General features: G+C 38.3%; 1 protein-coding gene across 2 annotated transcripts; it reads left to right on the top strand.

Annotated features, from left to right (window-relative positions):
• Nucleotides 1-109: 109 nt before the first annotated feature.
• Nucleotides 110-10,912, top strand: LOC110830196 (aladin). Of its 2 annotated transcripts, none has more exons than XM_022064793.2 (10): nucleotides 110-208; nucleotides 704-835; nucleotides 1,377-1,501; nucleotides 2,154-2,307; nucleotides 4,503-4,708; nucleotides 4,932-5,261; nucleotides 5,338-5,571; nucleotides 7,006-7,134; nucleotides 9,350-9,434; nucleotides 10,594-10,912. In XM_022064793.2, the coding sequence occupies exons 1-10, from the start codon at nucleotides 191-193 to the stop codon at nucleotides 10,735-10,737; spliced, it is 1,557 nt and encodes a 518-aa protein (XP_021920485.1). In that variant the 5' UTR covers nucleotides 110-190; the 3' UTR covers nucleotides 10,738-10,912. The 2 variants fall into 2 exon arrangements, with proteins under 2 accessions (XP_021920485.1, XP_021920486.1); XM_022064794.2 differs by lacking the exon at nucleotides 110-208 and adding an exon at nucleotides 385-403.
• Nucleotides 10,913-11,686: the final 774 nt, after the last annotated feature.

Here is an 11,686-nt window from a genome sequence, read left to right on the forward strand (position 1 = left end):
ACGTGATCTACCCACTTCGGCTGCGAACTCCCGATGTTTTATGTTGATTGGTCACAGAGGGCAGCATCATCTTGTGTTCGATTGTGCAAGAACGGAACTGAAAGAGGAACCATGCATGTCCGTTGGCTTTACCTATGGTCGGCTGCAGGTACCGTCTGGCTGCGTTGTTGATCTGTGACGTTCTTGTTCCATGCCGGGAAAGACGAAAGTATGTTACTTATTTTACGTCGATTTCTTAGGAACATTAGATAAGATCTGTTACTACCTTTATTGCGGGAGTGTGAATTATAATTATTTGTGTCATGTGGACTGTACTTAATAAGAGTCAACATTTGTTAAATCTGTGATTGACAGCGTTTTGTGGGGTTATGTTTGTAACTTTAGTCTGTGGTTATCAGGGAGAGTACGAAATAGCTTTCTTAGTACAAATTGCCCATCGGATTTTTGTTTCACATAACAGTCCTTGGCATGGTCCGAATTAACTTAAAATGTCATAAGATGTAACTAATTTTAGAGGGCGGTATTCTGAGTGACAGATTGTTACTCACCTCAATCTCGTCAGATTTCGATTGGACCTGGGCATCATTCCACTTATTAAGAACCCATCTTAATTAAGAGATTTGTAATAAAATAACTAGTTTTTATGTGAAGTCAAATTCTGGCTATGGAATTGTTGCTTTGTTAAGAGTATGTTGTATTACAGGTTGGGGTGATGTGCTCTCTTCATGGCTTTCCTGCCTTTCCACCAGTGGGGCATATCTCCTTGTGTGAGGTGGAGGGGAGAGTGCACTCCATGCATGCAGAACAGGCCGATGTCCTTCTTTTTACCAACGCAGTGAGCATCATGTTGTCCAAAGGGATTTATTAATGCTTTATTAATTTACAGATTGCTTTTTGCAGTTTTATATAGGGTAATTGTAGGATCACTCTTTTTGTCACTCAGGTACTGAGTCGTACAGATGATTAGATAGGCGGTGTTGCCACCTGAGCTAGATAAATAGTAGGCCATCAGTGCCACATCCAGGCCAAGGCAACTGTGTGGCACCTTACAACATGCTTGTAGTTAAACAAGCTCATCCCCAGATTTCAGAATTTGCGGAAACACTCTTTCAGGCCAGAAATTAATTCATTTAATTTTGTCCATTTGGAGTGTGAGTGATATGGAGTGAAAGCTGGGAGTATATGTTGCCTAGTGAAATGATTACCCTTAAGGGAACTGTTTATTCATTTGTATTTATGTATTTTACATTCGTATTTAGTTCACTTCAAATAATGTGGTATCATTTGTTGAGATTTGTCTTCCCAGCATTAAAATATTCCAAGAATGATGTTCTTCATAGTATGCAACATTTGACTACATTGAACTTTGCTTTCAGGTTGCATCACATCCTCGCATTACAATTACCCGAGACTTACTGCACTCAAGTGTTTGTCGAGAAGACTCACGGAGAATTTTCCTTCCAGTTTCAGAAACACTATTCAAGAAACTGACAAATGTTTGGTGAGTTTCTGAGCCCTGTTCTGAGCTAACCATCTCATTCACATCACCGAAACTGATTGACACCTCTCCAATCTTATGCTTTAATGCAACAGAAGAACACTTTATGGGTCCACCCATGTCTCTCCTATCTATCATTTAGCCATCTGCTAATTGTTCATTAGTTGTTTTTATTAAAAGAATCAGGTCTTTTTCTATTTCTCTAAAGTATTATTAGGCCAGATTATATACTACTGCCTTTTTCTTGTTCAAAGGAATCACTTTGTAGTGGTTTGTACCTCACAATATGCTTGCAATATATTGTTTTTCATGTGCTTATACAGTAGGTTCCGGTTAATCGGGGCAGCCGTTTATTTTTGGACAAATCTTAAAGAACAAACCTTTTTAACTCTTTATGCGGAACTTTGCATAATTTGGGCAGCCGCTTAATTGGGAAAAAGTGTTCTGGTCCTGATGTGTCCCAATTAACCAGAATCCACTGTATTGGTATTTCAGCCAATTATCTTATTAATTACTGAATTTCACTTTATAAATTCTAAATCTTATTTATTTTTCTAGTCATTAAAAATTTACACTGTGTGCATCATGCACACTAAGTTTTAGTTTTACACTGATAGATTGCTGTGCTCTGGGTTCTTCGCACCTTGTTTCACAGGTATGAACAAGGGCTGGTAGAGGCACTGCATGTTACAGCTGAGCCACAAGATGGCAGGGAGGTGCCTGTAGTTCTACAGGTCATTGCTGCTTACATGCTTAGAGTAATTTCTGGGATGAACTACATACGCAACTCATTCCATCCTCATCTCAGGGTAAGATGTTTCAATTTTTTTTTAAAGCAGCTTAATAAAATAAATGCAAGTTTCTTCAGCACACTTAGGAAAGAGGATGAGAGCATTTCAAGGCAAGTGTTGGACTGGAACCCCCAAGGAGCACAGAAAAGAGGAAGACCGAGGATTACGTGGCCGAGATCTATTGAAAAGGAAGCAAGATCACAGGGGAAATTTGGAAGTAAATAAAGGCACTCGCCAACAACCGAGTGAGGTGGAGGAGCTTTATATCAGCCCTATGTTCCCAAGAGGAATAAAGGGAATTAACTAACTAAGTTTCTTCAAACATGAATTTACTGTTTAGTGTAGCGTGTCAGTACCAAGTATGTGGGTGCAGAGTATTTAGCTTGAGCTCAAAAAGTATCTGGTTTGAATCTTTGCCAGTGTTGGCTGTCCTGACTGTGGCTTTTATGGTTTTCCTCAGTTTCTCCAGGCAAATATGAGGATTAGTAGTGGATTTGCGTTTGTCATGGCATTGAAGACATCCATGTTGGTCTACTGGTTTGTGATATCATATTGACTTGTAGGTGGGTACCAGTATTCTTGTTAAATGTTCGTACCCACCTATAAACTTATGTGGAATCATAACCGAGAAGTCCTTCATGTACTCGAGGATTGTCACTGGTTCCTTCACCTTCAGATATTGCAATGGTGACCTGAAAGTGCTAACGAGGATTCAGTACCATTTTAGTTGGTGTACACTGTCCACAGTTGAGGTTCGGTCTACTGAAAAGTGAGCGAGTAAACTAATGTAGAGGAAGAAGAATATCTCACTTTTAGACTGCATTTGGATTGTGCAGTATTCAGTTACCCTGGTTCTAGGCTTCTTCTTTTCATTAGCAAGTTACAAGTGTATTTAATCCCTGTTTGTCTCCATCTGTTTCAAGAGACTGGAAAGGTGTCTCCATACCAGAGTAAACAGAATCTCCACATGTTCTTGCACTTGTGCTTTCTGAATGCTTCTGGCTCAAAATGAAAATTGTACCAAACATTTACTATGCAAGCATTATCATGAGCTTGATATAAGAACATGAGTAATGTTTTTAGTCTAAGATAAAATTATTTATGTACTTATCTTATTCACAAAAGAAATGAAAACAAATTGAAATTCTTTCTGCTGTTATGTTAAATCTGAAGTTCTCATTGCAATGAAGATGTCATTGTTGTTCTTGTGGGTTGTGATGTCATGTGGATTTGTAGGTAGATACCAATGTTTTAGAGGAACATACTATCCAGCTTTAGCCGTGAAGATGGAAACATTATGTTTCTCTGAAATATTTTTATCTACCTACAGGTCCACATGGCATTAAAATTAATTTTAAACTATGTTTTTTTGTCTAATGATTGATTTGTTTATCTAAAACTGATTATTTTGAGAACAGCATAATTTAAAATGGAGGACAATTACTTGGCTTATGTCAAATATCTCTTAACCTGTTAATTCTAGTATTCATGAAGTAAAACAACTTTAATTCTTAAAATTACATATCATGTGTTCTTTGTGTCTCCTTTAAGTAATGTAAATCCTTTACATTTTTTACAATATAATGCAAGTTAGCTATGGTACTGTATTGGTCTCATGCACAAATAGTTATGTGACTGAATCCTGGTAGAATGGAAATTTTTTGTGTCATTATAATGATGATCATAGTGAGCAAATGTCTGGAGTGCCTTTTGATTTTATGAACCAAATTTTTATGCACTTCATAGTACAGAAGTCTCATTGTAATACTAGGGATGATCGACAATAATGTATGTAAAAGTGAAGATATCTGTCTTCTGGGTTGTTGCGTTGTGTAGTCTGGTCGATGTTAACCTACATTTCAGAGGTCATATATTATATGAATATTCATCGCCCAGATGACGAAGGCAGTATGACCTCTGAAACGTTGGTAAACATAGACCAGACTACACAGCGCAACAACCCAGAAGACAGAAATCTTCATACTCATCGCCCTGATGACGGAGGCAGTATGACCTCTGAAACGTTGGTAAACATCGACCAGACTACACAGCGCAACAACCCAGAAGACAGAAGTCTTCATACTCACCACTGTGAAAACCTCAAATCTTACATATGTAAAAGTGATTTAATGCTGTTGTGTTTTAGGAATCAGGTTCTCGTGAGTGGTCTCCTGAGATGGCGATGTCATGCATGTGCTTAATGCTTGTTACAGGAGAGTGGAGACAAACTCATTGCTGCTGTATCACAGACACGAGCCTGGCCCATTAGTCCTGTGCGGTGTCTGGCGTGGCATCCACATTGCACCAAGCTGGCTGTAGCAGCATGGGATGACTCTGTTCGTGTGTACAGCCCAGGCACGTCCATCACACCCATTCTAAAATGCAAGAGTCAGCGTGCTGTGTCCTGTATGGCATGGAGGTACAAACTGGGAAAAAAAAATGATGTATCCTTTTATTCATTAAAAGAATAATTTTAATGATTTGTATATTAATATTATTACTAAACAGAGCATAAAACTGAATTCCAGCAGAATTCAAACCCATAAATAATTTAATTCAGTATGGTTAATTATATTAATCAGAGGAAGAATTTATATGTTAATTGTCACACTCATCTTGATTGCTTAATGTTCACCCACCAGGCCATTTTCTGCGTCTCAGCTGGCAGTTGGCTGTGAGGAAGGTGTGTTTGTATGGCATGTGGACCCAAACTCAGTAGTGACCCGCCCTTCCATGAGTTGCGCAACTGTGCTAAAGAGACCACATCACTCACCTGTCACCAGTGTTACCTGGAACCCACAGGGAGACGTGCTGCTCACGGCCTCTGCTGCCGACACTGCCATGTATGTGTGGGATGTGGCCATGGAAAAGTTTGTGACCTTGAGACGTGTGGGTGGTGGAGGTGTGTCTTTAGTCACTTGGTCTCCAGATGGCTCCAAGGTGTTTGCTGCCACAACTGGCATCATATTCAGGTGAGAGTGTGGCATACGTGTTCCATGCCCCTTCGTGATATATAGAATGAAAATTATAGCACATTGTATGTGATAGGGTGTGGGGCACCAGCCAATGGCTACCTGAGCGGTGGACTGTTGTTTCCGGACATGTGCAGGCTGCATGCTGGAGTCCATGCGGCTCTGTGCTATTGTTTGCCACCTCAGAGGAGCCACTGATCTACTCCCTGACATTTAGCAAGGTGGACACTGCGTTCCAGGGTGATAATACTTCAAAGACAGCTCTGCCAATTGTGGACTTGACTGAAGTGGAGGTCAATGAAGGAGAGAGGTTAGTTACATCTAGAATGCATGGCGAGACATTGTTTTCAGTTTATCATGAGAACTATGTAATGTGTTGATACACTGTATTCTGAAGTGTAGTGTAACTGCAATATAATGAGAATTTACAAAATTTAGAAAACTGTTTGGTCTCATAAATAATAATTAAGCATATCATAATATAGTAGTAAGTTTAAAAAGATAATGTTGTTAAGGCAATATTTATTCTGTTTTGAAGTGGTTAACATGGAAGTAAAAAAATAACTCGTAATAATTCAACATGCTTGATGTCTATATATAGCCTTATCTGAACCAAGAAATGGATTTTCTCATCCTAGCCTCTTGTGTGCTAAACCGATTATTTGTTACTGCTATCCTCCACAAGCAGAAGACCTGCCTTGTTATTTGCTGTGCACATGCGAGTCCCACCCACACCCCCTCATAATTCATGGTGGGTACATACGTGTGAGAATGAATATATTGACATGAATGGAATTTGGCTTGACAGTTATAATACACAAAGAAGTCAAACCACCTCTTACATAGGTACATGACATTTTGCTTATCTGTCATATACAGCAGCTGAGAATATTTTCAATAAAGAAAAAATCCATACTGCTTCCCAATCTTTGATGAGTCTCCAACTTCACAGAGAAATATTTTCACTTAAGGCTTCATATTCAATTCTAATCACTAACCATGTGGTCATTTAGCGATATGTTCACAGCCTTCAGAAGATTTGTTGATAAGGTCTCTTCCCCATAATGTGCACTCAACCTGTGAAGAATTTAAGCTGGTTTTATTTTCACCAGAAATTTGATGATACAGCACTGTTCTGCACTTAAGTGACAGAGTATGATATTTTTTACTGTTTCTAGATTATATACACAAAGAGTATGGCCTTGTGCATGAGAATGAGAGCATTGTTGCCACCATCTGCCATGAAAAGTATTTTGTCATTCTGGTGAAGTTTGTATAAAAAGAATCAAGATCAACCGTGAACCACCAACATATTTAATGAAACAAGGAAGGGTTCCAAACATTTTTGTTGTTAAGAGGCAGAGCATCAGCTGGTTTGAATCACCAGTGCCTGCTGTGTTGTGTGATGTTACTTCTTTCAGGTTGAGCCAACAGCTTTAGTAGATCATTTGAACACTTTGCACTTCTGTGAAATGATGTCATTTCTGTAACTAACAACCCCTCATGTTACATACACACACAGATCAACCTTACGATGTAAGTGAGTGTTCAGTGGTGGAAATTCCATAAGTGCATGCCTAAGGGTTTATGTCACATGCACCACCTGCCACAGTTTTCCTGTTTTCATACACATCCTGTTGTGGTAATGGTATTTACCACACCTTTTGAGCAAGCCTGGTGTAATGTGTGATGTTAGATGTTGCGTACTTGATGAGTAATGTTTCCTACCATGTATGTATTTCAGAGTGGGTGGCGTTGTTGTATCACTGATGTGGGACACCAGGGGGCAACACTTGGCTGTGATGTTTAAGAAGACAGACCTTGTTGCCATATTTTTGACGGAGCTACACGCTTTGCTGCAGGTGTCTCCATGGTAACTACTTGCACTAAATTTGGCTGAAAAGTGGCATGTATCAGTGTCTCTTGACTTCCCAATATTATTAAAAGTTATTATTCTGTTATGAGATAATATTATCATCTCTGCGCATTTCTGTTTGTGTTTTCATGTTTGAACAAATTGATTAATTTTCGTGATATTCAGAATCAAGCACTGTTCAGAGTGTACTACTTTGGAAGCTGAGTGTGTGAGATGGAAGCAACATTGGCTCCAGTCAATGTAGGATCATGAAATTTTAATTTTAACATTTTTATTTATTTTTTAACAGAAATTGAAAATAGTGCTTATCAGTTTGACAAATTCAGAATAACTTGTCTCATGTATAAAAATGTAAAGATTAAAATAATGAAACTACAATTTTTCCTGTTTAGTGTGGGTGTGAAACTTGCTTTCACTTACGGGAAGAACATAGAATAATAATATTTGGATTGAAGATGAATGAAGTAACAGGAGGCTAGAAAAAAGTGCATAATGAGGGAGTAGTTTCATAATTTGTACTCATGACCAAGTCAAGTCAAGGCATGGACAGGGTGAGAATTGTTGTTTGATAATTCAAAGGGGAAAGAACACTTGGCAGATGGAGGCATAAATGGGAGGATATTGTTTAAAAATAGATCTTCAAGAAAAGAGAAATGAGGGTGATGAATGGATTCATTCCGCTCTTGTAACAACACACAAGGAAGATGTTGTGGAGTGGAAAGGTAACTGATTTTAGAATCCCTGTGAACTCTGGTATTAGTCATTAACTTCATTTGCAAACAAAACTGCACATCATACAAATATTAGTAAAATGCCAGTTGAAATTCAGCAGGAATGATTTATTTCCTATCATAATTCTTTACTTCTTTTTTTTTCTTCTCTTTGTCCCTTTGATACCTTTATCTTCGTCTCTGCTGTCTGCTGTTTTCCCTTTCTCCTATCAGTGTCCTCAGCCCTTCTTGCCCTGCCTAGGTACTGTATTGTTTTTACTTCACGCTGTGCATCACATTGCCAGTTTAGTTTTTGAAATTGTTTACTTTTATGTATACTTGTTGAATTTCAGTATTTATCACACACAACTGTTCTATTCCATGTTGTATCTATCGAATTGCGAAATGAAATAACCTCATTGCAAATTGCCATTTGGGTCTTTGTACAGAACATTTTGATATCTAGCATCATAACAGAGAACTTTTTATATCAGCCATGTCATGTGCTGTGTTATTTTGTGGAACATTTCCTCTTTACTTCAGGAAGTTTGATCACAAAAGGATGTCAGAATTAATTTCACATACTGTTCAAAATTAATTGTTTCATCATCTTATTTTTGTAGCACTGCTGTAACCGTGCGTCACACTGACTTTCACCATGTATAGCAGGGGTCGTCAACCTTTTTATACCTACCGCCCACTTTTGTATCTTTGTTGATGGTAAAATTTCCTTACCGCCCACCTGTGCCGCACATACTGCCTACCACCATGAAAAAGGTACAGCTCGAAGACTGAGTGATGGCCGGTGGTAAACCCCGCCCTCGTTATGCGCACTAAACTCGTGTCTTTGGCTATGGAGCTCATTCATTGCTCCCTCGTCCGCGAGTAATACTTTGAGAAGTGTCCAGTGAATTTATTATCTATATTCAAAGTTTAGAGATGGAATTCTAAAGTATATTGCAAAAGCATATTTTAAAAAGTCAAACTTGCAAAGTTATTAACAATGTATTCGATATATGTAGGAAGAACAAAATTTGTAACAACGGACAAAAACCCCCACCACCCACCATGAAAGCTTGAATCGCCCACTAGTGGGCGGTAGGGACCAGGTTGACGACCCCTGATGTACAGGAACTTCATGGACAGCATGAGGATTTCCTACGGAGCACTATCTCTTGTTTTGACTATTTATGTACCTACTTAATGCAAACCTCACTTAATCAGAATAAAGTAAATTCTAAATGGGACACACCAGTTCAGACCTCTGTGTCTTTAGGAGGATAATATTAAAGTGGATATTACAAAAGGATATGGGATGCAAGAGTATGGACTGCACTTGGCTCAGAATAGGAGCCAGTAGCAAGCTTCTCTGAATGAACATTTAGTTCCATATAAGGTTGGGAATTCCTTGTCTAGCTAAACATACTGTCAACTTCACATGGAGTTAGATAATATATTCAAACCAAATTGATGGAGCATTTTGTTACTATTTGATGTTGCAGTTGCTTGGTGCAAGGTGTGTCGGGAGAAATTCCAAACTGCATCAGCTTCCAGCAGAATTTTGGGGATGGGGCATGCCTCACAATTGTAAGTATGATTCATACATTTAGTCCACTAAGAATTATTGACTTGTTTGTAGGTTAATATTAACCTTTATATGCAGACTTTTATCGGTTTGTTCATTGGGCTTCATATTACAAGTAGATATATTGGTGTTTTTCTGAAGAAAATATTGTTAGATATACAAATTTTTAGATACATCATTTCATTCATTTTAAGTACTGGTCAAAAGAGCAATGGTTCATATACAAAGAGGGTTCTTTTCTAAAATTTGATTTGAGATTTAAACTCATGGACTTATTCTGAATGCAAACGTGGGTTCGTATACATAGAGGTTCCTTTTCAAAACTAACTTCATACATCAGCTCTTTGCTTGGAAAGTCCACATATCCAATTATAATTCTGGAAACTTCAATATTTTAACATATCTTTCCATATGATACCTAAACAGTTTAATATTTAAAACTGGTGGAAAAGGCCTGTTGAAATTCAGTGATATGCGATATTTTTATACCTTCATCCCTTACCCCATATCTTTATTTTCTTTATCCTTTTCATGCCTTTGTCTCTTTCATCCTTTCTCCCATATTCTTTTTCCATCCCTTTTCACTCAGAACAACAATGAAAAATACAAGCCATGCTACATACAGATAGTACTATAGTTCTAGTGTTGAATGAAATTAATTAGTCAATAAGAAAGATCATACACTATCACATTAATTTGTTTTCATAATCCTGTCACGTGCTCAGATTATGATTGGGAAGATAGTCATGAATAATGAATTGAAGGAATGTAGGATTTGAGGTTTTCATGATGGTGAGTCTGAAGATTGCTGTCTTCTGGGTTGTTGCACCGTGTAGTCTGGTAGATGTTTCATAAGTCCTTGCTGCCTCCATCATCAAGGCGATCACCCTGATGTCGGAGGCAGGAAGGACTACATGGCACAACAACCCAGAAGACAGCAGTCTTTGAATTGAAAGAAATGAGAGAGGAAACATACATGCTCATTTGTGGTGTCATCTGTCCTTTTACTGGCGAAAGTTAAAAAGAAACCACCTAAGATTTGAACCATTTCCTTTGATGTGGTACAGCATAACTGACCCAGTTTTCGGTTTTATGTCACTCTGTTGGAGTTATCAACTAATGGTTGATTTTAAGACCAACAGGAGATGTGTGTTATTGTAGGCATGGTCCAGTGGGCGTGTGCAGTACTTCCCGCTGGTGCACTCAGACCTGAAATCTGAACGGAACATCTTCCAGGAGACTGCCATCAGTCCAGACTGTTCATTGCAGAACATCTCCCTTGCCTCCACCTTCAGAACTATGTGATGAATGCACCAATGAGAAATTTTGTATGATCACCTTGTATGTTATTCAGACTTGTATTATATTGTAGCATCAGTATCTGCATACCACAGACAAGCATAATGTATTTTTTTAAATCATATCCATATTTTGTGTTGCATACAAGAAACAAAATACAACTTCAATATGTCTTCCTATATTTCCCTCAGTCCAGTCTTCATGCTGCTTAATATCCTGTCTTACTTCATTCATTAAACACTATTTTAATTTGTAGAATTTGAAGTTCTCACAGCATTGAGTATGAAGAGGGCTTTCCTCTAGACTTTAAGGTTGTTTAGTCTGGTAGAAGTTTCCCAACTCATTGGCTTGATGATGGAGACAGGAGGTACCATTGAAACATTGGTAAACTACCAGATTATGTGGTGTTACAACCCAGAAGGCAGCCATCTTCACTGTTTTTGTCATCGTTTTTATTTCCAATTGTTTACTATTTTATTTTGTGTGAGAGCTGTAAGTGCATTATAACAGTATAATGAAAATTATTTTTGATGCTCAATGTGTGTAACTAAGCTGTAGTCCTGAGAACATTTACGATCGGCGGGGGGGTGGGGGAGTTATTGGTTTGTCAATGGCGTCAAGTACCTTTGTGCCGCAATGTATGAAATATGAGAAGTCAGTGCATTCACTTGCGTTTTGACCTTTCTAATACTTATTGTATGCATCAACCAGTGTATTAGGAGTGATTTTATTACACATAACAGAACTCGCTACAGGTGGCATTACATCTCTCTCGCTTTTTACATATGTTTTACATTTAGCATACTGGAATATGGGATTTAACCCCACTCATTACCTCGGCACTGCCACCAACCAACCAAAAAGCTAACTCGGTCGTACTTTAACCTTTACCATTTCAACCTCCCATAGAAGAGAATCAAACTGTGTACTACTCTTCCAGCATCAAAGTTTTTGC

Source organism: Zootermopsis nevadensis, unplaced genomic scaffold, assembly GCF_977971745.1.
Source record: "Zootermopsis nevadensis isolate Lab colony 2312 unplaced genomic scaffold, Znev_1.0 Znev_ptg000008l, whole genome shotgun sequence".
NCBI classification, from domain to species: domain Eukaryota; kingdom Metazoa; phylum Arthropoda; class Insecta; order Blattodea; family Termopsidae; genus Zootermopsis; species Zootermopsis nevadensis.

What these genes read in the sequence shown, in the direction of transcription:
- LOC110830196 (XM_022064793.2), top strand. An exon ending in AAGAAACTGACAAATGTTTG is followed by an intron (nt 1,502 to 2,153) that starts GTGAGTTTCTGA and finishes CTTGTTTCACAG; the next exon opens with GTATGAACAAGGGCTGGTAG. An exon ending in ACAACTGGCATCATATTCAG is followed by an intron (nt 5,262 to 5,337) that starts GTGAGAGTGTGG and finishes TGTATGTGATAG; the next exon opens with GGTGTGGGGCACCAGCCAAT.